Source organism: Erythranthe guttata, chromosome 9 (assembly GCF_056151865.1).
Source record: "Erythranthe guttata isolate IM_541 chromosome 9, IM_541, whole genome shotgun sequence".
In the NCBI taxonomy this organism is placed as follows: Eukaryota; Viridiplantae; Streptophyta; class Magnoliopsida; order Lamiales; family Phrymaceae; genus Erythranthe; species Erythranthe guttata.
This window is the reverse complement of record NC_142541.1, coordinates 13,758,359-13,785,460: the sequence shown is the minus strand read 5'-3', so window position 1 is coordinate 13,785,460 and position 27,102 is coordinate 13,758,359. Positions and strand designations below refer to the sequence as shown.

The 27,102-nt window shown below is 34.1% G+C and overlaps 6 protein-coding genes across 8 annotated transcripts; 4 read left to right on the top strand and 2 right to left on the bottom strand.

Annotated features, from left to right (window-relative positions):
- The first annotated feature begins 651 nt into the window (after nucleotides 1-651).
- Nucleotides 652-3,740, top strand: LOC105976106 (DNA-directed RNA polymerases II and V subunit 8A). The gene is made up of 5 exons (XM_013001397.2): nucleotides 652-784; nucleotides 1,681-1,775; nucleotides 2,655-2,812; nucleotides 3,219-3,313; nucleotides 3,408-3,740. Exons 2-5 carry the CDS (start codon nucleotides 1,703-1,705, stop codon nucleotides 3,517-3,519), a joined length of 438 nt encoding a protein of 145 aa, XP_012856851.1. The 5' UTR covers nucleotides 652-784; nucleotides 1,681-1,702; the 3' UTR covers nucleotides 3,520-3,740.
- Nucleotides 3,741-4,176: 436 nt separating this feature from the next.
- On the top strand, nucleotides 4,177-8,801 carry LOC105976004 (E3 ubiquitin-protein ligase ORTHRUS 2). The gene is made up of 9 exons (XM_013001276.2): nucleotides 4,177-4,758; nucleotides 5,707-6,239; nucleotides 6,921-7,046; nucleotides 7,163-7,262; nucleotides 7,359-7,420; nucleotides 7,504-7,606; nucleotides 7,783-7,927; nucleotides 8,029-8,246; nucleotides 8,352-8,801. The coding sequence occupies exons 1-9, from the start codon at nucleotides 4,297-4,299 to the stop codon at nucleotides 8,628-8,630; spliced, it is 2,028 nt and encodes a 675-aa protein (XP_012856730.2). The 5' UTR covers nucleotides 4,177-4,296; the 3' UTR covers nucleotides 8,631-8,801.
- Nucleotides 8,802-9,726: 925 nt separating this feature from the next.
- LOC105975585 (mitochondrial import inner membrane translocase subunit PAM16 like 2) lies at nucleotides 9,727-12,407 on the top strand. Of its 2 annotated transcripts, none has more exons than XM_013000783.2 (5): nucleotides 9,727-9,922; nucleotides 10,383-10,458; nucleotides 11,110-11,197; nucleotides 11,820-11,950; nucleotides 12,062-12,407. In XM_013000783.2, exons 2-5 carry the CDS (start codon nucleotides 10,456-10,458, stop codon nucleotides 12,170-12,172), a joined length of 333 nt encoding a protein of 110 aa, XP_012856237.1. In that variant the 5' UTR covers nucleotides 9,727-9,922; nucleotides 10,383-10,455; the 3' UTR covers nucleotides 12,173-12,407. The 2 variants fall into 2 exon arrangements, with proteins under 2 accessions (XP_012856237.1, XP_088679096.1); XM_088822970.1 differs by having other exon boundaries at nucleotides 9,884-9,906.
- A 4,045-nt stretch (nucleotides 12,408-16,452) lies between these two features.
- Nucleotides 16,453-17,871, bottom strand: LOC105975895 (Integrase-type DNA-binding superfamily protein). The gene is made up of 2 exons (XM_013001135.2): nucleotides 17,615-17,871; nucleotides 16,453-17,418 (listed from the first exon to the last, which is right to left on the bottom strand). Exons 1-2 carry the CDS (start codon nucleotides 17,847-17,849, stop codon nucleotides 16,736-16,738), a joined length of 918 nt encoding a protein of 305 aa, XP_012856589.2. The 5' UTR covers nucleotides 17,850-17,871; the 3' UTR covers nucleotides 16,453-16,735.
- Nucleotides 17,872-20,344: 2,473 nt separating this feature from the next.
- Nucleotides 20,345-23,222, top strand: LOC105975896 (N-acetylglucosaminylphosphatidylinositol de-N-acetylase family protein). Of its 2 annotated transcripts, XM_013001136.2 has the most exons (10): nucleotides 20,345-20,692; nucleotides 20,801-20,861; nucleotides 21,451-21,521; nucleotides 21,671-21,735; nucleotides 21,841-21,885; nucleotides 21,985-22,065; nucleotides 22,181-22,248; nucleotides 22,555-22,603; nucleotides 22,708-22,868; nucleotides 23,026-23,222. In XM_013001136.2, exons 1-10 carry the CDS (start codon nucleotides 20,584-20,586, stop codon nucleotides 23,090-23,092), a joined length of 777 nt encoding a protein of 258 aa, XP_012856590.2. In that variant the 5' UTR covers nucleotides 20,345-20,583; the 3' UTR covers nucleotides 23,093-23,222. The 2 variants fall into 2 exon arrangements, with proteins under 2 accessions (XP_012856590.2, XP_088679094.1); XM_088822968.1 differs by lacking the exon at nucleotides 20,345-20,692 and having other exon boundaries at nucleotides 20,806-20,866.
- A 98-nt stretch (nucleotides 23,223-23,320) lies between these two features.
- On the bottom strand, nucleotides 23,321-25,985 carry LOC105975897 (transcription factor IIIB). The gene is made up of 3 exons (XM_013001139.2): nucleotides 25,609-25,985; nucleotides 24,576-24,686; nucleotides 23,321-23,841 (listed from the first exon to the last, which is right to left on the bottom strand). Exons 1-3 carry the CDS (start codon nucleotides 25,723-25,725, stop codon nucleotides 23,602-23,604), a joined length of 468 nt encoding a protein of 155 aa, XP_012856593.1. The 5' UTR covers nucleotides 25,726-25,985; the 3' UTR covers nucleotides 23,321-23,601.
- Between the last annotated feature and the right edge of the window lie 1,117 nt (nucleotides 25,986-27,102).

Below are 27,102 nucleotides of genomic sequence, written 5' to 3'. Positions count from 1 at the left end.
AGCATTCATTATTCAGACAATGCTCTTAACAATTCAGATGTTTTTTCAGCATTCAGCAATCAACACTTAATTTTATCAAACGTAGCCTAAGATACACTTATTAACTATTGAAAAATCAGTTTGGAATATGTTTGTGAATGATTTGTTGTATTCAGAGAGTGTAATATGTCAAAATTCTGCTTTTAAAAATAGGAAATAATAATTAGAAGAAAAAAATCGTCTGTTTATTTTGTAGTGAATTAGGATTTCATAATTAGCTACGTGTTATCCGATTTGCTATGAAAGTAAAATATAGACCAAAAATTTCATTGCAAAATCATTAAAGTGAAATAACTTGAAATTTTTGATTTTTTTCACGAAATATAATTTAATTTCAAAAAAATTAGTAGGAAAAAAATGAAAAAAATATTTTTTCAAAAATACCATTAGGGTTGCCGGCGTTGCCTAACATATATAAAAATTGCATATAGACCAATCAAAATTTAAGACACAAATTACTAATTTTTCGACATCAATATTCCAAATTATAATATTTGTTTTAATTTTTCGATTTTATATTCACCCTTTGCAATATACACGTGTTGATTCAAATTTTCAATAAAAATAAATAAATAAATAAAAATAGTGCGAGTATCACATTCTAGTTTCCATAATTAACCAGACCGATGTCCGGTCCAACCGGGTCTAGTTGAGAGCATCAAATTCAATTCCAATTTTTATTTGCCCTCTTTGTTCAGTCGCAGTTCTCCTTCTCCGGCAACTGCAGAGCAGAAGCTTGATACAGGTATCTCTCCGACTAACAAATATACTCTCTCTCTCACGCACACGCACACACACACACACACACACACATAGATTTCTTTTTTTTTTTTTTTTTTTAATTTGCTACGATTCTTATTTTGTTTGTGATGTACTTGGGGATTGATTGATCTAGGGTTTTGTTTGGTTTTTCTGTTTCTCTCTCCGCCTTTTTCTGCATTCGCTGCTGTTTTTTACTCATCTACTTTGCTTTCATAATTGACATCTCTCTCTATATATGTGTGTGTGTGTGTGTGTGTGTGTGTGTGTGTGTGTGTGTGTGTGTGTGTGTGTGTGTGTGTGTGTGTGTGTGTGTTGCCAATTTCATCATTGGCTGCGAATTGGACTGAGCCCTGTTTGGAATCGATTAGGTGCAGCTAAATCAGCAAGAGTTTCGTATGAAAAAAGCGGCTTGTGGTTCAAATTCATTAATGCTTGTGCTTGTGATAATTTCCAGTTTCTGTAGGATAATATTTTTGTGTTCCTGAGAAATTAGAAAATCAGGAGGTTGAAGTTAGTTTAGTTATATTATTATTTATCACCGTTTTATACATGTTACAATATGTGTTTAGCCAGTGATACTTAATCCAGCTTTGAAACGAGCCTTGTGGTTTTAACTTTCAATTTTCTGACATCTAATATGCTTCTGTTATCTCCCGAAATATTCTTTTTTCTGGCATGTTAAAAAAATATTTCTAGCATTGTAAAATTCCCATTCAATTTGAGACGATCAGGATGAAATTGTCCATTTTCAGTAGTTAATCAGTACAGATTTGCAATATAATAAACGCAGATAAATACTTAACCGATTTGAAATTCGACACCATCTTAAATGTGTAATTTGATGGGCCAGGACTTATCGTGTTTTGTTTTCGGATTTAGGTTCCGACACAGTGTTGTAACTATGGTGGAAACACTTTTTGAAGATATATTTCGAGTCGACGAGCTAGATCCTGATGGCAAAAAGTTTGATAGGGGTATGATTTCTTGAATTTTATTATTCCCCCCTCATTGCACTTTCTCTTTGTTCGTGGTGTGTATCTTTGTTTCTGGCAGGAATTCTTACAGTCTTTGGATTATTGAATAATGTAGATGCAGAAAATGTATGACAAACCGGATACATAAAAGAGGACATTAAAATATTAAAAATAAAAAATAAGTTAAGATAAGAAGAAGAAAGTGGTCAAACATCATTTTAGACAAGTTTCTCGTAAAGTTGCACAACAATTGTGGGAAAAGCAATGAATTATTATGCTAATTAACTTATATTAATGACTGAAAAGAGGGAATTTTCTGTATATGCGATGTAGAGTATCAATATCCAATGCTTTAATCATTAACGAACATGGCTTTAGACATTTTATAAAATACATCTGTAAACATTTATTATGCTAATTAACTTATATTAATGTTCATTTGTTAGTGTATTTTGGTTTATCTTACTTGATTTGCGTGAATTATTGCCATATGAAAGTGATCTATGAAGATTGAAGAATGTGCTATTTTTTTCCGAGTAACTTTAGACCCGCCGGAAACTTTAATGGAGTTTCAGAGTTTCACTTGGTCAAGACAAATAAATGCACTTGCGGGATTAGGAGCATTACCTAAAATAACCGTGGTGCAATAACTACTAGTGATGGTAATCCCGATATTCAGGGCTGATGTATCAAACGTAATTGAATGAGGCTTTTTAGATATATAAACTTCTAAATATTTCATACCCGTGTCGAAATTCTTGTTGAATCACTATCCAGTGATATGTGTATTCTCATCGTTGGGTTTCTATTGTATCTTTTGCAATTTTCGTGCAGTCTGAAACATTTTCTAACTTCGATTAATTCTTGGTCTTTTTTCAGTGTCTCGAATTTCTGCTAGGAGCGAGCAGTTCGACATGCTCATGTTTCTTGATATCAACACCGAGATATATCCAATGCGTACTGGAGACAAGTTCATGATGGTGTTAGCATCTACGTTGAACTTGGATGGGACACCCGACAGTGGTTATTTCGCACCGGTAAAATATGATCCTATTTTATCTTGAAATCCTGATATTCTGCTATTCGCAATTCAGTTTATGATTATTTTAGGTTTCTTCGTAAATCTTTTAGCCATAGCAATACAAACTTGCCTTACCAATTCGTCGACATAATCTAGCAAATTTTCCAATTCGTCGATTCTCTCATTATTATCATTTAAAGAGTCTACCACTGTCCAGATTTTTATCGTCTTTCTTCTTATTTGTCACTCTTCTTCTTTTTCTCCTTCTATTTCAATTTATGTCGCTCGAAGGTATCCATCACGATCGTTTCGTATATACGATCAACTAGAAGTAACATTACATTATCGTACAATCTCAGCGCTCTGGGAATATATGTGAGATGCTGATGGTTGTCAACTTTTATCGGTAATTCCAATTTCAGGGTAACAAGAAATCACTCGCAGACAAGTTCGACTACGTCATGCAAGGAAAACTGTACAGAATCTCGGAGGAATCCAGAGAGAAACAAGTGAAAGCGTACGTTTTTACGCGCAATATATATATATATATATATATATATTATTTTTTTCTAATTACATCGAGTGTGATCTTTTTTTTCGGTTGGCTGCAGGGACATATTCGTTTCGTTCGGAGGGCTTCTGATGCAGCTTAAGGGGGACCCGTCGATTGCAGCTAGGTTTGAGCTCGACCAGAAGCTGTTCATTCTCATAAGGAAGGTCTGAAGTGCAAATGCTGTCTGTACCGTAACAAAATATATCTATTACCTATGCTTTGCTACTTATATTCGGTAACTTTTTATTACTAAAACGACATCATCTTCACGGTCGAAAACCTAAGAACGAATCGTGTAAATTCTATCTTTGGAGAGCACAATACGATGAAAGTTGTAAGTCGTGTTCGCGGGAGTCGTGATATAAACTTTTTACCAGTTTTTCCGCCTTAAGTTTTGTCTATGTGCTTAATGCTTAGTCACTACAAAGCTTCTTTCAAGAAAATAAATAAATAAACCAAAGATTAAATGCAATATTATTTGGTTTAAATAAAAATATGAGTAAGCCTAAACTGGAATTTCCACGTTTTTTTTACTTATTTAATTAATTTTAAATTACAAAAAAATGATTTTCCCATTATCTTAAAATCACGATTTTTTTTGTTTTGTTTTTCATACAGTAGAATATTATTATAACCAAGTTATTATTATTTTTAATTAATTATTTAATTTTAACCTATTGGATAAACAAAATAGAGATATACTGTAACCATGTCATGACTACTGAAACGTTGCGTGCACCCGGCCGCATCTGATTAAAGCCTGTAATCCCATTCAAAATTCGACGCTTCAAATCCCGCCTAATTTCTCACTAATTTTTTCTCAATAAAAAGCACACACACTCTCATTCAGACACGCACGCTCACATAATCTCACACTCTTTCTCTCTCACACACACACACACTGCCTCTCCCCGAAACCCTTCCCCGAACGAGTGCAATTTCGGACAATGGCGCAAGTTAGCCCTCAGCTCCCCGTCGACGCCGACGGCGTCTGTATGGTGTGCAAGGTCAATCCGCCGGAGGAGGCGACCCTCACCTGCGTATCGTGCGCCACGCCGTGGCACGTCGGCTGCCTCTCCGTCGTCCCCGATTCCATGGCTTCCGCCTTGAAATTCGAGTGCCCCGACTGCTCCGGCGACGGGATCGCCGGAGGCGCGGCGCCGACGGATCCGGCCAGGAGAGATCTCTTCGCGAGGATCCGGGAGATCGAGGCGGATGGTTCGCTGTCGGAGAAGGAGAAGGCGATGAAAAGGCAACAGCTTTTGAGCGGAAAGGTTGAAAGTGATGATGATGGAAAAGGAAAGGGAGTTGCAGGCAAGGAGAAAGACGAATCGAACGATATATTGAGCGTGCTTGGTTCGACTTTTAAATGTTCCTATTGCATGGAGCTTCCGGAAAGGCCCGTTACGGTATGAAATCTTGCGCATCGTTTCTAATTATTAATGTTTTATGTATTTGATAGTTAGTGTTTGTGATCTATATGTATAAATGTCGAACTACTTGTGCTCGATCGAAAGATTCGCACCACGTGGCTATATCCGAGATGTTTGTTTTTGTTTTGAAACTAGTTTTTTCGAGTGCGATGCGCGCGAAATTGAGATCGAAATTCAGTATTATAAAAACATAATCCGACAAAAAATATTGATGATTAATTGATGTAGTACGGTATAAGATATCGAAAATAAATGTCGGATCAGTTTTAATTATTAGTGTTTTATGTATTTGATAGTTAGTGTTTGTGATCTATGTATGTAAATGTCGAACTACTTGCGCCTCAATTGAAAAATTCGCACCACGTGGCTATCTTCGATATGTTTGTTTTTGTTTTAAAACTAGTTTTTTCGCTCGTGCGATGCACGCGGATCCCTTTCGAGATCGAAATTCTGTTTTATAAAAACATAATCCGACAAAAAATATTGATAATTGATAAAGTACGGTATAAGATATCGAAAATAAATGTCGGATCAGTTTTACTTAACGATCGTCTAGATAACGCATACATAAACATGCTTTATATGTCGAACTACTTACGCCCCAATCGAAAGATTCGTATCTGGTGGTTATCTTTGAGATGTTTTTCTTTGTTTTAAAAATAGTTTTTCGCGCGTGCGGTGCACAAGAATCCCTTTCAAGATCCAAATTCAGTATTATAAAAACATGATCCGACATAAAATATCGATAATTGATATAACCAATATAAGATATCGGAAAAAAAAATGTCGGATCAATTGTACTTAACAATCATCTAAATACATGCATAAACGTGCTTTAAATGTCGAACTACTTGCGCCTCAATTGAAGGATTCGTATCATGTGCTATCTTTGAGATGTTTGTTTCGTGTTTTCATATTATTCAGACACCATGTGGGCACAACTTTTGCTTGAAATGCTTCGAGAAGTGGATCAAGCAAGGAAAGCGCACATGTATAAAGTGCCGTGGCGGCATTCCCCACAGAATGGCAGCTCAGCCGCGCATCAACTCCACCCTCGTAGCTGCTATACGTATGGCGAGATTGTCAAGATCAATAATTTCTGGTGGGCCCCCAGCTGTTTATCGCTTCTTGCATAATCAAGACCGTCCAGATAAGGCGTTTATTTCTGAAAGGGCACAGAAAGCTGGAATGGCAAATGCGTCCAGTGGGAGAGTTTTCGTCACTGCCCCTAGGGACCACTTTGGACCAATCGCAGCTGAGAATGATCCGGAAAGGAATCAGGGAGTTTTGGTTGGAGAGAGTTGGGAAAACCGTATGGAAGTTAGACAGTGGGGTGTGCACTACCCACCTCTATCTGGAATTCAAGGGAAGGCGCATTACGGTTCTGTGTCTGTAGTGATTTCAGGAGGTTACGAGGATGACGAAGACCATGGCGAATGGTTTATCTACACTGGATGGTATTACGATGATCTTTTCGTCTTTTTTTTTTTCAGTTTCTTTTCTCATTATTTCGTTTAATGTTTTGACAGGAAATCTTTATTGTGATCTCATACCGAATTATCGACTTAGAATTCTGTTACGTGTCGGATGAGACTGTGCCATACTTTCTTCTTACAATCTACTTTCTTGTTACAAACATGTGCAACATTTGAGTAGATTGTGTTCATAATTGTCGTGATATGATAAGATCCTCGGCGGACTTAAATCCGAACTCCATTAACTACTAGTTCACGTGGATTGTTTCTCATGTGCTTACTCAGTGTCTTTTAAAATTGTTTTATGAATTTTTGTACTCCGTCGCAAAGCATATGGACCGTTATTCTTTTATGGGTATTATTAATCCAAAATTAATTAACCTCTTGTTCACATGGATTGTTCGTGCTTACCTCAGTGTTTTTCCACCTGCTTTATAAATTTCTGTGCTCTGCCGTAGAGTAAGAGAACTTCGATGTTTCTACTGCTTCTTTTTCCCCAGTTCACTATAATGTAACTTTCCCACTGCGCATACATTTTTCCGACATTTGCTTCTATTTTTTTTTCTCTCTGTTGTTTTAGTTATTATCCGTCAGAGTGACCGTATAAGTATATTTGTATGATGAATATAATAATTGTTTTCTTTCCCTTTTCTGATATTGCAGTGGTGGAAGAGATTTAAGCGGAAATAAACGCACCTCCAAGGAACAGTCATTTGATCAGAAGTTTAAGGATCAAAATCAGGCTTTGCGAGTCAGCTGCTACAAAGGCTACCCAGTTCGTGTTGTCAGGTAAGAATGACTTAATGCGTCTATTTATAATTATTTTTAAATGCATATTGATTTGATTTGAAAATTCCATGTCGGAACTACTTGAATGAAAATCCCGTTATTTTTCCGTCGAACAGATCAGAGAAAGACAAGCGTTCTCCATATGCCCCGGAGAAGGGGTACAGGTACGATGGGGTATACAGAGTCGAGCAGTGTTGGATAAAAGACGGTATACAGGTAATTAGTTACATGCTAATGCAGATTTTCTTTCTTAGGATCCCGTTGTTTGCTACTTATGTTATTGGTGTAATTCGACTCCTCTTTGTATCTCAGGGGTTCAAGGTCTGTAGGTTTTTATTCGTACGATGTGACAACGACCCTGCACCCTGGACAAGGTTTGCTTACATACCATTGTCGTAAATTACAAGTTCATTTAACATGCTTATTTGCTTCAACAGTTTTTACCGTTCTGTTTCAGCGACGAGTATGGTGATCGTCCAAGACCTTTGCCGGTCGTTCGCGAGCTTAAAAATGCAATTGAATTTTCTGAAAGGACGGAAAGTCCGTCGTGGGATTACGATGTGAGTTGACCTCGTCCCTTTTATATCTTTGCATATTCAGATTGTAAATACGAACTCTTTTAATTTCTTGCTGGTTAGAATTTGATTCATTAGAGGAATACGCTTTTGTTTGCGACTTGAATGTAGAACTCTGTTTTATCTATTAGCGGTTCTTTAATTGTTTGCGCTACGATTAGGAGGTCGAATGTTGCTGGATATGGAAAAAGCCGCCACCTGCTAGTGAAGAGGATGTAGTTTATGTTAATCCGGAAGACCGGGCGGAAGCAAGGAAGAAGATACGGAAAGCGCAATCCATTTCAGTGAGAGAGAAACTGCTACAAGGTTTGAATCCATAAACCTCGAACCTACCGTTTTCCGGTTCTGTAATTTACCATTTTGCCCCCATGAATTGAAATAAATCGTTAATTCTTTTTAACCTACAGCGTTCTGCTGCCTCATTTGTAAGAAAGTAATGAGTCTGCCCATCACAACACCCTGCGGCCATAACTTTTGCAAGCCATGTCTGGAAAACGCGTTTGACGGTCAAACGTTTCTGAAAGAGAGGGTGTGCTGGAACGGAAGAAAACTTCGTTCGCAGAAGAATGTACTGAAATGCCCTTTTTGCCCAACGGATTTATCAGAGTTCCTCCAAAATCTCCAGGTACATCAGCTTCATATACACACAAGTTCCCATTATTATGCTTGCATGTATATTCGAAAAAAATGGATTCTTGATTTATTTAATATTTTTTTTCCTTTTATTTAGGTGAACCATGAACTGATGGAGGTGATAGAGAAGCTACAAGCGGGACTCGCAGAGGAAAAAAAGGAACTTGGTGAGGAAGGCAGTTCCAGCAAGGAGAACGACGATTCTCTGCCAGGTGGCGATGCAGCCGACTTATCAAACGAAGAAGCAGAAGCTGAAAACGAAAGTACTTTGAAGAGAAAAAGTTGCTCGCCTAGCCTCTCGGACGAGCAGGAGAATATCGAGATTTCTAAGAAGCGAAAAGTCGAGCCAATATGTGAAGAAAATACCAAGTGTTAGGTGCTTATATAAATATAAGTATGCCTGCAACTATTTTACAGATTTTCTTTTTTTTTGGCTCTTTTATTTAGCTTTTAAAGATGACAATGTTCATGTATACATACATACATGTAGAACTACAGTGTTGAATTATATGCACTTCAAAGTTTAAAGACAGTATTTTTGACATTACTTCTGTGTTTTTTTTTTTTTGCTTATATTTGACAAAAATGGATTTGCTATTTGTGCATTATTATTGCATATATTTCGAAGAGAAATTAGTAAATTAGAGTAATTTTTCCTTCAAATTTGATTCTCTTTTGTGTTGAAACCCTAGTTCTTGAAATGCACTACAACTTCGATGTTTTAAATTTCTAATACATAACTGATTTTTTTTTATTTCATCATTGTGTGGAGAGAGAGAAAAGAGCAATTTTGAAATTTTCTTCCAAAAATGTAAAAACTAATCAGTGAGATTGTATATATATTAACGATGAGATATTTTTCTTTACTTGAAAAGGAATAAAGGGTCTTACAAATCAAGAAGTGCTTTAAATTAGTAATTTATGTTGCTAAAATAATTTTATATAAAATAAGAATAGGATTTTTTTTTTTTAAAAAGTATACATATAATTAGGGGTGGAAATATAAATGAAAATTTTGAATTCCGCTGATTCCGATCCAAAATTTTCCGATTTTGGAACACTTTTTGTCAGTCTGAATTCAGAAATTCCGACTTCCGATTTTTCCGACATTATTTGGATCGGAATTGGAATATATATGAGATTTCGATTTCCGATCCGATTTAAATTACGAAAATAATCCCAAAAGTTCCGATTTTTCTTTTCCCTAATGTTACACAAAATACCAAAATTATTATGTATTTTATATTTTAGGTAACAGAAAATTGAAACCCGAAGTCCGTCGATTATGAATCTGAAATTTTCCAATTTAGGAACAAGTTTTTTTCGTTCCAATCTCCGATATTTTTGGAACGCAATTGGATACTAATTTTTCACTTCACATAAAAAAAATCACTTTTTTTCGGAAATTACTAATTTCGATCCAATCCGTTCGATTTACACGAGTACATATACTGTTTTAGTCTTTAGAAGAAGGGTACAACTACAACTACAAAGACTAGACAACATTGTCAGCGTTTCTTGTTTCTCAAGCCAAACGAACTGAAAAAAAAAAAAAAAAAAATAACAACAAATTGTTGTTTTAATAATCATTACCAGTTCTTCTTCACCCTTTCAACAATCTTATATTTATTTTATTGCATATTTCTTCCGAGGTGATAATATCTCACGGTAAGTACCCTTTTCTGTATAACGTTGTTCTTCAGGATTATTGATTCATTCGCTTGTTTCGTACTTTTGTTTTTCCTGCGCTGCTAATTAAAATTGATTAATTGTTGGATTGCTACTTTAATTTTCATTCAAAGAAATTGGGTATAAAGTCTCGATTTTTATCGACGCAGGCGTTTGTTAAACCCTAATTTGAATTCAATTTCAGTTACTTCAATGCAATTTGGGAATCTTTACTCGTTCCTCTTCTTTTTGTTGTGGGTTATTGGGAGTTGGAACTCAATTCGATTTTTATTTAGTTTTAGCATGATATCAATTGACCTAATTTTTGCCCCAATTTCTGTCGCATGACAATTTATGTCAAATTTAAGTTATTAAACCCTAATTTAAGTTCAATTTTCAGTTGCTATAAAAATATATCTACTGAGAATCTTTATTCATTCCTCTTCTTTTTTAATTGCAGGTTCTTTCGGAGTTGGAAGTTACTATACTACCCTGTTTTTTCAGATCTGCAATCGTATTTTCCGACTCCCGCGATGGTATTGTATCGTTACCCTTGAATTGATTATAGCATTAGTTGATTTGATAATAGAATATACGGCGGCACGAGTAATGAAACCTACATATATAAAGTAACACAAATTAATGTAATCGTGAAATGAAGATTTCGTTTCTTGCTTGTAATTCTTGGCGGTACATTATAGCTCATGCCTTCTTATAAGTAGCTTCTTTTTCGAGATCTTCTTCCTCTATTCCTTACGATCGATTGATTATCAATCAAAGCATCGGCAAAGTTTTTCAATGAAAGATTCGAAGATAGAGTTTGAAATAATTGGTTTAATGGAATTTCTTTAAATGAATCGAGTATAAGAACCGAAGTGCATTCCACTAAAATTTCCCGGTTCTTGAACTTTTCGTAGTGGTAGCCTCCTAGCCTTATGAGTACATGCTCGTCTTCCGATACCCGCAAATTTTTAATACCCAAAACGTCCTCCATGTTACTGCGTTATGGATTAATTAAATCTTAAGGTGTTAAAAATGTTGCTGGAAATAATACTAAACTACGTTGAACTCCACGAGAATTTGTGGATAGAATATGTAGAAGAATCGAGATATATGCTTTTTTTTTTTTTTTTTAGCGAGATATATTTCGCGTACAGCTTAATTAACCAAGTCGTGTTTCTTGCTAGGCGTCGAGATTTGTCGCCAACTTGATTCTGATGGGATCTACAGTAGTGGGAAGGGCTCTCGTACAAGCATATCGTCAGGCACTTGCGAGTATGTTTTCTTCTCTCTGCTATATTTTAGAATTTATTTTATTTATTTAATTTTTTTTTCGATTAGTATGTAATTCTGCGTCAATATATATTAGGGTAAATTCCACTTCCCCTTGTACTTTGGCTCGGTATCACTTTACTCCCATCTACTTTCGATTACATCGATTTGCCCCCTTGTACTTGAAAAATTGTCTCAATGTGGCCCTCTCAGACATTTGTCCTTAACACCGAAATTACAAAAACGCCACCTCTCCCAGTTTAAATAATTATTAAAAAAAATAAATAATAATAATAATTAAAGATTCAAGACAACGAGAAAACATAGTCCACGATTTTTTATTTTTATTTTTTAATAATTATTTAAACTGGGAGGGGTGGCTTTTTTGTAATTTTGAGACTTAGATCAAACGGTGTTAAGGTCAAAGATCTTCAAACTAACGGCGAGGGCCACATTGAGAAAAAATTTCAAGCACATGGGGCAAATCGATGCAATCGAGTGTAGAAGCGGGTAAAGTTATATCGAGCCAAAGTACAAGGGGGAAAATGAAATTTACCATATATATATATATATATATATATATATATATATATTTCTGAAACAAATATTCGATGGTATGTATCAGATGCAGCAAAGAACGGAGTTGCTGAAGAAGCAGTAAACAACATCAGAAGAGGTAGTAAAATAATGACCGATGTGGAGGCGAGGCAAATCCTAGGTGTCACAGAGCGTTCTTCATGGGAAGAGATTTTGAAGGTCTCTCTCTCTCTCTCTAGAAAGTTGTTTATCTATCTATTACATTTATATTGTTGCGATAATTGCATTTCGTTGAATTGAGATATCCCTTTTTTTTGTTTTGTTTTGCAGAGGTACGATAACTTGTTCGAAAAGAATGCGAAGAGTGGGAGTTTTTATCTGCAATCGAAGGTTCATAGAGCTAAAGAATGTCTGCAAACATTTCACCAAACGCAAGCATAAAAATCAGTTGTCTAAAGAGAATTAGCAGAGCAAGGATTTTAAGTTCGAGGGGGCCGAATGCATTAAAAAATATCTGGGGGGGGCGTTAATGCTATTGTCACAAATTTTTTATATTTATTATATAAATTAGTAGAAATTTGAGAAATGTTGGGGGCTAAAGAGTGAGAGTCCCTTGTTTGGGGAGTAAATTGTGAAAAAGAAAAAAAACCGGTGCGTTGTTTTGAATTGCGAAAAACTCGCCGTGTTTATTAATATTAGCAAAAATTCCCCAAGATGCAATTTTTTATAACACAACCCTCCCAAACGGTGAGTTTTTTCTTTTTTTTTGCCAAAAAACAGGACAAATAAAATAGTGGGTTGTTTGTGCTAATAAAAATAACACGGTATGGGGGTGTCGAATGCAATAAATTCGTTTGTTTTACTTTTTGTTTTTATTTTTTCTTACAATTTAATCACAAAAAATCGAGCTACCTTCCAGAATATCAGACAATACAATGTTGATCCTAGTTTTAATTAATTTCGATGTTGTATAACTAAATTCATACTCTGAAGTGACAAATCATTCATTTTTTAGAATATTAGCTGTCGTTTTTAGCTTTGCACAAATATTAAAAATGTCAATAAATGTATCTTGATTTTAGTTAAAAACAATATTCAAGTTCTCTAAACCCTCATAGATCTAGGAGTAATATTTTCTTTCAATTATCTGAAATGCAGCCAGAGTTTTATTGAAATTGGCTTATTTTGTAACTTAATATATTTTTCAAATAATGAATAGTTCCTCTCCAAACGATTATTATATTAAAAAGAAAAAAAAAACTTGTCGTTATCAAATTGCTGTGTACATTTTTGTAAGTATTCAAATAAATAAATAAATAAAATAAATATGTCAGAGTAGAAAGAGATTGATCAAATTCCGAAAAGCTTGACCTAAGAATTGGAAGAAACCAAGACCATAATGGCTGCATCTCACCAAGGTTATTTTAGTCATTTTTATATATTTTTTTTCTAAAATCAAGCCGCAAGTATTGAGTTTCTTAATATTTATGCGAAAATGAGAAACGATGTATATTTAGGAATAAATGGAGTCACGTCTTGACGCATTTTTTTTTTACAAGGGATCCCCCAAGCCATAAATGTGCATCTGATCAATTTTGCTCGGGTGCAATAATTTGTAATTAAATATTTGACAAAGTTTGTGCAACAAACTCAACCTAGAAAATGCTGGTAGAAAAATCGAATTCGTATCGTTAGATGTTGCACTCTTCTGCTCCACCCGATAGGTCATTTTTGTGTGCAACAATTTCATTTTACATATACATAGGCAAATGAGAGTCGTTTTTTTTTTTTTTTTTTTTTTTTTTTTTTTTTTTTTTTAATTTAAAAAAAAAGGGTGGAAAAACATAAATTTGACGTAATATATTTTTAATATATTATATGTAAATTAAAGTATACATAATATATTGACTTAAATTGTAATATTCTTTTTCGAACACCCCCAAATTTCTTTTTTTTTTTTGTATTTACCTATCCACAACATATAATAAATCATGTACAGAGTTTGACTTTGATCAAGTGTCCTTATTATAGTAGACTTAGTCAAGTCAAACCCTAAAAAACATCAAAGAAAACAAGAAAACTTTTCACACATCATTTTCAACAAAGAATCGTATTACTGCCCGCATAGATATATCTTAACTAGTTTCGGGATGCTAAGTATCTTTACCAGGTCCGGATCCGTTATCTTAACGGGCCATCTAATCACCATAATTTACAATCCTCCAAATATTTATCGGATCAAGGGATGGGGGGTCCTGAAGACAAGTGATTTCGCCTTTTGTACAAGAAACCGTATTATATATATATATATATATATATATATATATATATATATATATATATATATATATATATATGAGATGAGAAACGTGTTTCACAAAAATAACACAAATTAAAATATTTATAGAATGATATGACAACGACGACTTCAAATATATATATAGAGAATCGTTGTTTGTTCTTTCATTTCGTCTGCAAAAAGTTAAGAATGAACTTATAATTAAGTCGGCCGAATTCGAAGACCATTTAATTTCTTGATTTTCACATTTGGATGTCATCTCTAAATACTTATTTTGCAGACAAATTAAAGCAACCAATTTCTCTCTACTCCGAATCCTCTTTTTTCTTCTTCTTCTTCTTCTTCATCATCATCTCGCTTTCTTATATATATATATATATATATATATATATATATATATATATATATATATATATATATATATATATATCCAGAAAACATCTTTTCAGACTTTTAGTACATTTTCTTTCTTTCTTCCCCTCTTTTCAAACTTTGGAACTGCTGCATGCCGAAAGAGTATCATCTCAGTTACCTTCACAGGGAAGTCTCCTCTCTCTCTCTCTAGAAATCCCTCTCTCTCTCTCTCTCTCTCTCTCTCTCTCTCTCTCTCTCTCTCTCTCTCTCTCTAAATATAGATATATTATATATACATTGCTTCGTGTTAGAGAAACATGGAATAAGTAGGTTTAACTTGACTACATATATTCAAACTTAGGTGGGAAATGGTTTAGAGGGTATATATTTGGTTGGATTTGAAGTGTAGCTATAGCTATCATAATTAATTAAGCTCCTTTACGCCTCGTTTGGTTGGGAGATTAGTCATTATTAACTAAATAATTTAACTTTGTTTAATGTTTGGTACATCCAATAATTTGTCGCGTCGTCGACCTGGAAATATTATGCTATCATGTTTATCTAGTGCATGCAACTTCCCAAGGTCCAATAATATACTTGTGTTTCATTAGATAATTTAATCTTATCTTGGCAACCAAACGAGCTTAGAAATAGAAATTGTTAACTTATTTAAAAAAATACTAGTTAAGCTCACCACCTGTATATATTTTTTTTAATAAAAATTATTCTTTGCCTTTTCCCACACTTTATTATGAACTAATTAATAATAATCAACCCTAATTAATCCTCAAATGTAAACAGAACGTGCACGCTTGCAAGATACTTTTTTTAATAGTTATTAAAGGCTGGTAGGGTATATGTTATATATATATAAAGTGAGCCCTTTAAGTAATTAATTAGGAGGGAATTAATGTTCGAATTAAGTCATATATATGTATTTATATTACTCAAAAGATAGTCATATATCACAGTCTTGTTCACATTGTGAAAAGCCATGATCCTTTGTTTCTAGTTTAAACGAGTCGAGCTCGAATCCATTTTTATAAGCTCGAGCTCTTCGACCATTTTTTCTTTTGGGCTCGAGCTCAAGCCTGAGCCATTTTGTGTGTTTTTATTAATATTATTATAAACTATAATAATAAAAAAATCGAAATAGAAAAAAATGACCTGTGATTTATTTTTTTAATTACGTACTTTGATGAATTTTTTATTTATTTTATATTAATTAAATTTCTAAAAATTAAAATAATAATAAAAAAAAAAACTCGCGAGTCGGCTAGTGAGCTCAGGAACAATTAGAAATGAGCTCGATCTCGAGGTCGAAAAATTCGAGTTCAAATTCGATCTTTTGTCGAGCCGGCTCACCGAGCTCACGAGCCGCCTCAGCTCATTTACATCCCTAGTTTCTACGATGAACCTCTTTCGACATATATACTTTTACTGTGTATTGGATTTCAATCCAAAATTTGTTTGAACTCTCTCTCTCTCTCTCTCTCTCTCTCTCTCTCTCTCTCTCTCTCTCTCTCTCTCTCTCTCTCTCTCTCTCTCTCACACACACACACACACACACACACACACACACACACACACACACACACACACACACACACACACACACACACACACACACACACCACACACACATTCAACAATTAGTTTGGATATTATCTGTTGATAACATTGATATTTTTATTTAAATTTATTTCATGCATACATAAGTTAGTCTCTGTGAGGTGTATTAGTAGGGCAGCTCATCTCAAGAGAGTGAAACTTTGATTAATTGATAAGCCTCAAATAATGTAGCAATTAGTGAATAATGAACTCCAACTTATCAAAACTAATTAATTTCTAAGTAATATAATTAATGAAATGGGATTGATTAATTATGTGAATGTAGGTTATTAAACACACCTAATTAGTAAATGTGACCTCAATAAAGCTTGATTTATTAATTAATAATCGCGGCCTTAATTAATGGAGATCCTAAAAACCACTTGGTTGTATAGGTGTACTGAGTAAACTTACACTCTCGTATATATAATAGCTGGCAAACCATACGAGATACGTAAAATTGAAGAAACCAATGTATATATTAATGTAGTCCATGAATCACAAACAACTCATAGATATGTCATACATTATGGATTATGAAATACATAATCATATATGCATAACCCTTAAAAATCGACTCAAACGCGCGATGACGAAGTACGTTTCGAGTCTTTGAAAAAACTTCGATAAAAAAAGAAAAAAAAAACCTTACAATAAATCGACAAACTTCAAGACAACAAACCTTAATTAATACATGCATAAATGAAATATATAGTTTTACCAAATCTCGATCATATTCCTCAATAGAAATACCTTCTTGTGTTACCATCAAATTGATCTCCCAAATTCTCCATAGAACCGGATCCCGAAGAAGAACCTCCGTAATTACCCGACTGAAACCTCTGATCATACTCTTGTTGTTGTTGTTGTTGTTGTTGTTGTTCTTGTTGTTGTTGTTGTTGCTGCTGATAAAAAAACGGTAACGAAGAAGACATGATCGTAGTAGCCGTATTATCCGACAAACCTTGAGAACTAACAAAAGACGAACCTCCACCGTAGTTAATATTCCCTTGCGACGAATTTCCATAGCTCAAACTATTATTATAAGTACTATTATATTGGCCACTACCCATAATTAGCTCCGTATTTTGACGACGAACAACGTTATCGAGGGTATAATTGTCTTGGCGAGTAGAGTTCGAAGTCGAGGCGTTATAACTAGGCCTACGGTATTCGGAATTAAAAGAGGGCATATTTTGAGGATCTGATTTGGGTTGAACCCTTTCGGGGAAATTGAGCTTGGCCTTGTTGCCTTTGAATCGAAGGGCGGCTTCGTCGTAGGCTAGGGCTGCACCCTCCGCGGAATCGAACGTGCCTAGCCATACACGAGCCGCCTTCTTCGGGTCTCGTATTTCTGCTGCCCATTTGCCCCACGGCCTCTGCCGCACCCCTCTGTAGTGTCTCCTTTTCGGGCTTGTACTTGCTTTATTTCAAAAATTAATCAGTTAGAGAGAGAGAGAGAGAGAGAGAGAGAGAGAGAGAGAGAGAGAGAGAGAGAGAGAGAGAGAGAGAGAGAGAGAGAGAGAGAGAGAGAGAGAGAGAGAGAGAGAGAGAGAGAGAGAGAGAGAGAGAGAGAGAGAGAGAGAGAGAGAGAGAGAGAGAGAGAGATGATAATATACCTTGTTGTTGTGGGAGTTGGGGTAGGGTTTGCGGTGGTGCAGTTGGTGGTGGTGGTAGGTATTGAGAATATTCCGATGAGGGGGGGTGGGGAGGGGGCGGGGGGTTATCTCCGGTGTAGCCGAGAACTCGAGAGAGGACGGAGACCATGGCAGACATGTCTTGCTGGGATCTAGCTGATGAGTAACCTGGGAACAAGCTGCTGCCTTCATCATATTCACCATCATCATCATCCATATCTATATCTATATCTATATCTATATATATATATATATATATAGATATATATATATGTATATGTATATATATATTTAGATGTAGAAGAACTTAATTAAGAGGAGGAGGAGTAGTGGAGCTATATATAACAGCTCAAAGTTTCTAGGGTTTTGTTAGGCGCCTTTGAATAACTTTTTTTTTTTCTTTCTCTCTCTGGATAATATTTTGAAGTGTAGAAAAAAAACACGATTTACGAGTAGAAATCAGAAGGGTCGAATCGAAATTAGCACTTTCTAAACAAAGTGGTTTTTCGGAAGTGGAAACTTTGTACTAAAAAGAACGGACAATATACACGAAAAATCAAATTTTCGAAAATTGGAAGGAAATAATGTGTTGAAGAATCGGTACGTGTTTGGATCGAAATGGCGAAATTCAGAAATTCCAATGTTTGGTTCACTTTTAATACATATTAATATTGATATTATAGGGAAAAAGAGGTCGGAATTTTCAGAAATATTTTCGAAAATTAAAATTGGACCGAAAGTTGGAATCTAATATGCATTTGAATTCGGTTAAAATAAGATCTAAAAATCGGAAATCGGAACTTTTGGAATTCGGAATGGAAACCTGCAGTGTTCCTATTTCGGAAGTTTTTTGGATCATAATTGGTATAATTCAATTTTTTCGTTTCAATTTCCACCTATATATATTGATAATGTTATTAATATACGTTTCGCACATTTCACATATCCAAAATTTTAACTAAGAGTGATCGATATTTTGTATAGTATAATATAAAATACAAACAAGAAAATTTGAAAAAACAAAAAAAAAATTCTAGTTTATTTACGAGTATGATGAAAAATTAAAGATAAAATTTGAATGATCACGACTTTTATGGTTCATATAGGTTTGTTCGTTGCAACCAAGTCCAATTGACTAAATACTAAGAATTAGTAACACATTCGATTGACAAACTGAAACTATTTCGGGATCACAAAATATCCAATAAAACTAGTATTTGTTCTATATATAATTAATTTTGTAGGTAGTGATTAAAATATTTATAAAAAAAAAAACTAAAATACTACAAATAGAATATTATTATTGTTAATTATGGATGTTATTGAAAAAAAAATCATATTTATACCATATTTTAATAATTTTAATAGTAAATTTAATACTAAAAGATTCTCTCAACTTTTATGTATACATCCTCCTATTAGTTTAGTGAGCCTTGTATTATACATGTTGGAAATATATGTTGACTTTTTACTCATAAAATTATAGAAATTTTGTATAGTCAACATTCGCTGCGTCAAGTCTTCTACTTGGTGGTCAATTATTTTGGCCTCTTTCAAATTTCAACTCTATGAATCAAGTCAATAATCGTATAGATGATGTAAATAAACTAGTGGACAATCCAATAGGACGATTTTGATCGAAATTAATACTTCATAAGAAATTAATTTCTTTTTTCGCAAGTGAAAAACTTAATTCTCAATTCGTTCTAAAAAAATTAGGAATCGAGAAATCCGGAAATTGAAACGAAAACACTTTTTACAAAATCTCATTTTTTCGAATCATGATCGTACTAATATAAAATAGATGCCATTATTTTTTATTGGTAATGAAGAAATATGCCACCAGCTATATAGGTGCATTGTATAAACCTACAATCACGTATAATAGTTTGCAAAGAGACTAGCGACTGTTGGTAATGTGATTCGAACTTTGATCAACTGACACAAACTTACTTGATCTAATCGCTAGACCACCCCTAACGGGACAAATGAATACTATTATTGATACTACAAGTGTAATCTCATAAAATATTGGAGTTTCTGGGCTTAATTTAAAAAAGAAATTGAATTGAAAATCAGAATTGTCGGAATTTGGAATGAAAAATAATATTGCAATATCGAAAATGTTGAATCGAAAATTGAAATGAAAATGCTTGTTACAAAATCGCAATTTTCCGAATAAGAATGGTAATAATATAAAATAGATACTATTATTAGTTTTTCTTTTGGTAATGAAAGAACCAGCAACCAACCATATAAGTGTACTAGGTAAATCTACAATTTCGTCTGATAGCTTGCAAAGAGACGTAAACCACACGCTAACCATACGTGACAAGCTCGATCTAACAATCGTTTGTGATTCAAACTTGGGTCAATTAACACAAGTCCATTTATTCCAACCGCTAGACCATCCATTATGGGACAAATATATACTATTATTGATATTCTAGTGTAATCTCAAAAAAAAAAAATTGAAGTTTTCGGGCTTATTTTCAAAAACTAAATTTGGATCGAAAATTCGGAATTTGGAGTGAAAAATATTATTGCAAAATAGAAAAAATGTTGGAAGAAAAATTTAGAACAAAATCAACCAACATGACATCAACTACGACGGGCCTCAATAATCAATTTAGAAAGAAAAAAAATAAAATAAAAATTCAAGTTTTCCCCAATTTGTTTGCTCTTAGAACCCTAACTACAATTTTGAATTTCAACAAACAATTTTTGATAATTAAGAGCCGGTCCTTCTACCACGTCTCAAATCAGACACCGTCGTCCACCCACCACTCGCCGCCGTCTGCCGCCCAACCACAATTGAGTCTCTCTCTCTCTCTCTCTCTCTCTCTCTCTCTCTCTCTCTCTCTCTCTCTCTCTCTCTCTCTCTCTCTCCGGTTACCGTATTAGGCTAATTTCCCATCAATTACAGTCACAATTGATCAAAATAGTTGATTATGGCGTGGGTAGCATTAGTCTTATCAGTGATTGCGATCTGGTTTGCTTCTCTTCTCAAAATTCTTCATGGATCTTCTTCCTCCTCGAAAGCAGCATTCCTGGATGATGGTAATTCGTGATTTCTATATCCACAATCATAATTACATCTATAATGCTGCGTTTGTGTGGGTAAAACTTTTGTAAATTCCTCATTGGTTTTTCTTTGATGCATGCTAGGTGGGAATTCTCGAAGGCGAAACGTCTTGCTGGTCATCGCGCATCCCGACGACGAGTCTATGTAAGGTTTGAATTTGCAGTAGTGCAATTTGATTACAAGTAAATATTGCAGGCTTACGAATTACTACATTAAACGCATCGATTGTGATAACTTATTCTCATGAATTTAATTTGTGTTTTCTGTTAGTTATGGTGGCTTGATAGTCCTTTGATTTGGTGGAAATTATTATCAATAGTTGATCCCAGTTTCGTATTCTTACCAAAAATCACGTGTCTTGATTAAGATTGCTCGCTGAGCTACAGCGACGCTAGGACAATTAATGCATTCCGTAATTTTTGTTGGAAATATATCTTTGAGGTCAATAGTTACGAAAATGTGGTTTATTTTTTGACAAGCATGTACGGGTGAAATACTCTGTAATTTTTTTTTCCGATAATGCTTAAAACTGTGTTTTACTTTGTGTCTGAAAGTGTACTTCTGAACTCAAAATTGATAGAATAGCATAAAAGTATGTGCTGAACTGAATTGAACTAATATAAACTATCTTTCCAAAATCATCTTCGATTAAGTTGTGTTTTATTCAATCTAGTTTTTCAACAATTTTTCAAGGTTGCAAACCTTCTTTATACGTTTTATTTTGCTTGTGCAGGTTCTTTGCTCCAGTTATCAATTACTTAATTTCAAGGGGTCATAATATGCATGTACTATGCATGTCAACTGGTAATCTTACATTCATTCGTGATGATCATTTCACAGACAAACGATATGTTTAGAACTCAAAACCTTCAGAAAAGTAGATGTAAGAAAGTGCTTTAGAACATCTTTCTTTTAGATTATGTCAAAATTCTTGACACTCGTCGTTATTGTAGGCAATGCAGATGGCATGGGAAATATTAGAAAAGAAGAGCTTTACCTGGCTTCTGCCGTTTTGAAGGTCACGCCTTTTCAATTTTAGCTTTATTATCAGTACTCGAAGCATTTTCCATATTCTTTTGTTTTACTGTTGCAGAAAATCAATTTCGATTTGTAATATATGCAGATTCCAACCAAGCAAGTGAAGGTTCTAGACCATCCCGATTTTCAGGTTCTTTCTGAGTTGTCTCACTAGTCATAGGTTGACACGTGTTGGTTGTATACTATATATGTGGAGGTGCTGATATGATGATGTGGATGTTGTGATTAGGATGGTTTTGGCAAAGTATGGGATTCTAACTTATTGGCAAGCATTATTGATAAGGAAACACGTCTCCATTCTATTGATTTGGTAAAGTTTGTTCTTATTGCCAATTATCTCTTTAGCTACTTTATTCAACGGGGCATTTTTTGATAAGGAAACAAGTCTCCATGAATATTGTTTTTTTTTCTTATTTCTTTTCTAGGTCATTACTTTTGATGATTATGGTATCTCTGGACATTGTAACCACCGCGACGTGCATCGAGGAGTAAGGTAAGTTTGAGTCGAACTCATAAATCTTGTTCTGTATGCCATTGCAAACTTATCATTTTTGTTTTAAGTCCCTATGTCAAAAATGGTTCTTAATGTTTACTTAGGAATACAATTAAACCTCTATAAATTAATACAGTCGGGACCGACAAAATTCTATTATTTTGGTGAAATATTAAATTATCGAGCTAATAATTAGTACGTTTTTACTGAGTAGGGACCGTAAGAAATTATTATTTAAGCGAGGTTATTAATTTATTGAGTTTCTACTGTATAGTGATTATGTTATTTTCTTTGTACATTTCTCAGAAAGCTATTGCACGATTCTTCAAGAAAACATCTAGAAGCATGGGAACTTGTAAGTTGCCCCTTTCTCACCGTTTGTTATAAGTTCCATCTCTTGTTAAGGATCTATAAGGATCTAAGACAACATATTAATGGTAATAAACTCGTGATTTTCAGGTAAGCACGAACATAGTGCGCAAGTACATTGGACCAGTCGATATTTGGCTATCTATATTATTCGCCAGACACCAGAAAAGCGGAGAATCACATTGCTTGCTCAACTTAGATCCCCGTAAAAGTTATTCCGCAATGGCTCAGCATTCTAGCCAATGGGTTTGGTCTGTTTCCCCCCCGGCTCTTCTAACATTTACTGATTTTTTTTGACACCTTAAAAGAGTTGTAGTAAAAAGAAGCACAATAACAATTTGATTTAGTTGCTGAGATATAATAAGTAGAATATGACTAATTTTGAGTGGCGGTTTCTACTTATTGCAGGTACCGGAAACTTTTTGTTGCGTTTTCAAGCTGTTCATATGTTAATACGCTGAAGAAAATTGAGTAATATTGGAACGTGTTTCGAAACGATTACTTTTGATGTTGTTGTTGCATAAGAGTTGAACAGTCAAAATTGTAGAGTTTCTTTGATCTGAATTATGTATAACTTTTATTGATAATTAGAGAGAAATTAGCAAGGTGGTATCATTCTTTTCATGCCATTTATTTGCAGTCTATTTAGACTTAGTGGTGTATTGTGACATCTGGAGTGGAAAATAATAAACTATACAAAAAATAACGAGAAACCCGATTTTATTAAAAAAAATTAAATAAAAAATCCACACGAAATCACTTATTTATTTCGATGAACACTCAATAAGAAACTATAATCGCAAGTCGAAGACTACATATAGAGGATATCTTTTTTCGAACAGTCAAAACTGTCTGCAGCACAATGTATACCAATCGATGTGCTAAAAGATTCGTCTACAATCTTAAAAGTCACACTACACAACTCAAAAATTCATGTGATGTTTTGCCGATACTGTTTTGTAAGAAAGTGCAGACGGGTTTTATTTATCCGACTTGTGCACGCTTGTCTGGGGCTGATGACGACGACGACTCTTCGATTTGGTGGTCGGTTTTAGAATTTTGCAGAGCTGCAGTTTTTTCAGCTTCGGCTTTCTCAAGTAAAGCCTGTGTTTGCATGGCCTTCATCATATCCTTCATCGTCTTTTCTTCTCCTTCGAGCTGCATTTTCATTATGAACTCTGCTTCTTTGTCGACTGGCTTGAAGTACTCTTCTATGGCTGCCTCCTGTGCACATAATAACCTATATAGTTCAACCAATCCGACAATACAAGCAGATAAAGAAAAAAACTGATGCGGAACAAATTCATTGTCTTCCATTCGGATATATCTATACTTTTTATTTCCTTCGAAAATTGAACAAACAGCAAAAACATGCTACTCGAGACGGATGGTAAGCAGCTAATCTTATCTGCTGCCACAATCCAGTTCATTACTCTAATCTTGGTCCAGCTAGTTTAATTAATTTATAACGAAAAAAAAAAAAAAAAGTTTCTCTTTGTGGAGTGAAGGAAAAAAAAGATTAAAGAAAAACACGCACCCTTTTCATTTCATGGGCAAGTGTACGTAAATATTTCCAAAGTATACTAATATTTGTCAAACAATTTCAGCAGTTACAAATTAAACACCGATTCCTGAGTCAATACCTATTTCGACCAAGTTCTACAATCCAAATTCGGAAAAAATCATGTTCAGAGCCAAATTTCCTTATCTCTGAGTTTGAATAACAAGAAGTTGGAGTAAAAGTAAAATGTTCGCTCTTAATTTTATACGCAGTACAGTACATGTTAAAACTTCATGGTCAAAACCCTTGACGTAGTTAAGGTCATTGGACAATGGCCAGTTGGCACAAGTTAAGAGTTATGTAATAAAATTACGAACCCCAAAAGAAAGAAAAAAAAAAAAAGACAGTTTTTTAGCAAAGGGAGTTTTTTTCGGGGGGAAAGAAAAAACAAACTCACAGTATCTTCTAACTTCTTATTCAAGGATTGCATTTCCTCCACCATCCGTCGGACCTCTGATATAATAATTTGTTCCGGAACCTGCTTCAGAGCAGCTTTTTTCTCTTGCGCCTTGTAAACACACAATGAATTACAAAGTAAGCATGCATACAGAATTTCCGAGACTACATAATCATGCATCAATACCACAAACAATGTGCAATAGTCTAACTAGAACTATGAACGAATGTTTAGCTTTTAAATTACACATTTCTTACTTTCTTCAGTCGTACCAAGTCGAACACTTTGTTTCGTGGACGAATTTTGATATGTATACCTGCTTCGATTTTGAAACTACGAGCTTGGGACCACCAAGAAGGGCAGTTTTGAGCTCAAGAACTTGCAACTAGTATAAAGCAACACTAAAAGAGGACCCCTAAATTTTTTATTTTATTTGTCAGGTGATCGACAATTCTAACGGAACCTGTGAAAACATCTTGAAGAAACTAAGGATTTCAAAATTAACGAGAACCACGGGTCAGATGCAAGTACACCTATTTTCTTCAAAATCTTTGATAAAATCTGCATTGCATACATCTTCCTAAAATCAAAACTAACTGATTCTCAAGAATCTAGAAAGAGCCGTGTTTTCGAAAACCGGACACGTTCGTATTCAGTATCGTTCAGCCCCATTTACCGAAATACTAAACACAGTTGCTTTTTTTCCCCCCTTCGGCACACATCTTCTTGCTTATCGATTAAACCGAATACATACCGAGGTCAAAAACCCATATATCAGAAGAACCAAAACGAAACCTGTTACCTCAAATTTAGTGTTGGCTGCAACAAATTAAGCATTTTTTTTGTTTTTTGGGTCAAATCCTCTGTTCATATCCCGAAATGAAATCAAAGGTTTTTTATTTATTTCATTTAAATTCAATACGAAGGAAATTCACTATCGAAAGAGAAGATTAAACCCCATCTCGTCACATATTAACAATTCATCAACACAAAAAAAAATTAATTTAATTAAATTAAATAAAATTGAAGAAACCTGTTGGAGGCGTTGCTGAAGCTGCAATCTGTACGATCGAATCCTCCGCTCTTCGTAACCGGAAAGAACCCTAACATAGAACATCGCCTTTCTGCCGAAATCCAGTATTTTATTCATAATTATTATTACTGATGTTTTCTTCTTCTTCGTCTTCTTCCGCTGTTGCTATATCCAAATCAAAATCGATAAAGCTGCTACTGTGACGAAATCAATTTTGTGTAGAATGTAAAGCAAAATGGGGTTTTTGTTTGCATCTTTTGGTTTGATTTCTTTTTTTATTTATTTTGTGGGGTTTTATTTATTTATTTATTTATTTCATTATTAATTAAGAAGGTTTTGCAGAGCCATTTTTGAAAGTGATAATTCTCCTTCAAAACAATCCAATTATTCTTTATTATTTATTTTTTAATAGGGTAAATTACATCCACCCTGATGTATGGTCAAATTACGAAGAAAAAAAAAACCATTTTGATTGGATAATTACAACCACCTTTTAGCTATAATTCTTCTTACACTTCGACTCATGCGGTGTCAAATTTAGTGGAATCATCTAGATTACGTGGAATATTCCCCAGTTTGTACATGTTTTATCTCATTCGAGCTACACATTTTGAAACAAGATGATCGTAGGATGTGTCTCTTGACTTGTAAATATTAGATTGCGGTGCATCAAAAAACTGCATTTTTGCACAAAACGAGTACAAACTAGAGAACATTGCATGGAATCTAGAAGATTATGTTGAATTTGACACCATAAGGGTGGATGTGTAAGAAAATTCACAGTTGATGGGTAGTTATAATTATCCAAACATGAGGTTTTTTTTCGTAATTTGACCATAAATCAGGGAATTGTTTTAATTTACCATTTTTAATAACTAATGGGTTTTCACATGTGTAGCACTATAAATTCAACTTCTTAATGTTTTTGCGTTTCGGAGGTGTTTTGTATCTGATATTTGAGGACACATGTAGGACACTTTATGGATCATTTTGTAATTTCTAAAAATTTATAAACATGTTTTAGTAGCAAATTTCCAAATACTTTTGTTGTTTCCCTAGTTAATTACATGATTTAGTTATCAACTTGCAAATTGATAGTTGATAATAATATTTATGTTTATATTTGTGTGGAAAAAAAATATATATATATATATATATATATATATATATATATATATATATATATATATATATATATATATATATATATATATATATATATATATATATAAAGAATTATATATTAATAAATTTATATATATTTACATGGCATATTTTTATAAATATATCCCTATATTTTTAATATTTGTACGTTTCCCCAAGCTTTCATATCCTTATTTTTGAGAAATATTGTTTCTTCGTGTCCGTTTCTCTGTAACGTCTTTCCGTGTCCGTGCTATATATGTATTCCCAAGTTTAATTTATTTATTTAGTTATTCCTTCCATTCCTTTATAACTGTCGTTTTTAGCGTTGCACAAGAATCAAATATCTCA

Excerpts from the sequence above, each read along its gene's own strand:
- LOC105976106 (XM_013001397.2), top strand. The coding sequence starts at position 1,703 with ATGGTGGAAACACTTTTTGAAGATATATTTCGAGTCGACGAGCTAGAT. Across the intron at positions 1,776-2,654 it reads TGGCAAAAAGTTTGATAGGG|TGTCTCGAATTTCTGCTAGG; the intron begins GTATGATTTCTT and ends GTCTTTTTTCAG. Across the intron at positions 3,314-3,407 it reads AGAGAGAAACAAGTGAAAGC|GGACATATTCGTTTCGTTCG; the intron begins GTACGTTTTTAC and ends GGTTGGCTGCAG.
- LOC105976004 (XM_013001276.2), top strand. The coding sequence starts at position 4,297 with ATGGCGCAAGTTAGCCCTCAGCTCCCCGTCGACGCCGACGGCGTCTGT. Across the intron at positions 6,240-6,920 it reads TGGTTTATCTACACTGGATG|TGGTGGAAGAGATTTAAGCG; the intron begins GTATTACGATGA and ends CTGATATTGCAG. Across the intron at positions 7,607-7,782 it reads GTCCGTCGTGGGATTACGAT|GAGGTCGAATGTTGCTGGAT; the intron begins GTGAGTTGACCT and ends CGCTACGATTAG.
- LOC105975585 (XM_013000783.2), top strand. Across the intron at positions 11,198-11,819 it reads ATATCGTCAGGCACTTGCGA|ATGCAGCAAAGAACGGAGTT; the intron begins GTATGTTTTCTT and ends GGTATGTATCAG. Across the intron at positions 11,951-12,061 it reads CATGGGAAGAGATTTTGAAG|AGGTACGATAACTTGTTCGA; the intron begins GTCTCTCTCTCT and ends TTTGTTTTGCAG.
- LOC105975895 (XM_013001135.2), bottom strand. The coding sequence starts at position 17,849 with ATGGATGATGATGATGGTGAATATGATGAAGGCAGCAGCTTGTTCCCA. Across the intron at positions 17,419-17,614 it reads CCAACTCCCACAACAACAAG|CAAGTACAAGCCCGAAAAGG; the intron begins GTATATTATCAT and ends TTTGAAATAAAG.
- LOC105975896 (XM_013001136.2), top strand. The coding sequence starts at position 20,584 with ATGGCGTGGGTAGCATTAGTCTTATCAGTGATTGCGATCTGGTTTGCT. Across the intron at positions 20,693-20,800 it reads AGCAGCATTCCTGGATGATG|GTGGGAATTCTCGAAGGCGA; the intron begins GTAATTCGTGAT and ends GATGCATGCTAG. Across the intron at positions 20,862-21,450 it reads CATCCCGACGACGAGTCTAT|GTTCTTTGCTCCAGTTATCA; the intron begins GTAAGGTTTGAA and ends TTGCTTGTGCAG.
- LOC105975897 (XM_013001139.2), bottom strand. The coding sequence starts at position 25,725 with ATGAATAAAATACTGGATTTCGGCAGAAAGGCGATGTTCTATGTTAGG. Across the intron at positions 24,687-25,608 it reads TTCAGCAACGCCTCCAACAG|GCGCAAGAGAAAAAAGCTGC; the intron begins GTTTCTTCAATT and ends TGTGTTTACAAG. Across the intron at positions 23,842-24,575 it reads ATAAGAAGTTAGAAGATACT|GAGGCAGCCATAGAAGAGTA; the intron begins GTGAGTTTGTTT and ends TTATGTGCACAG.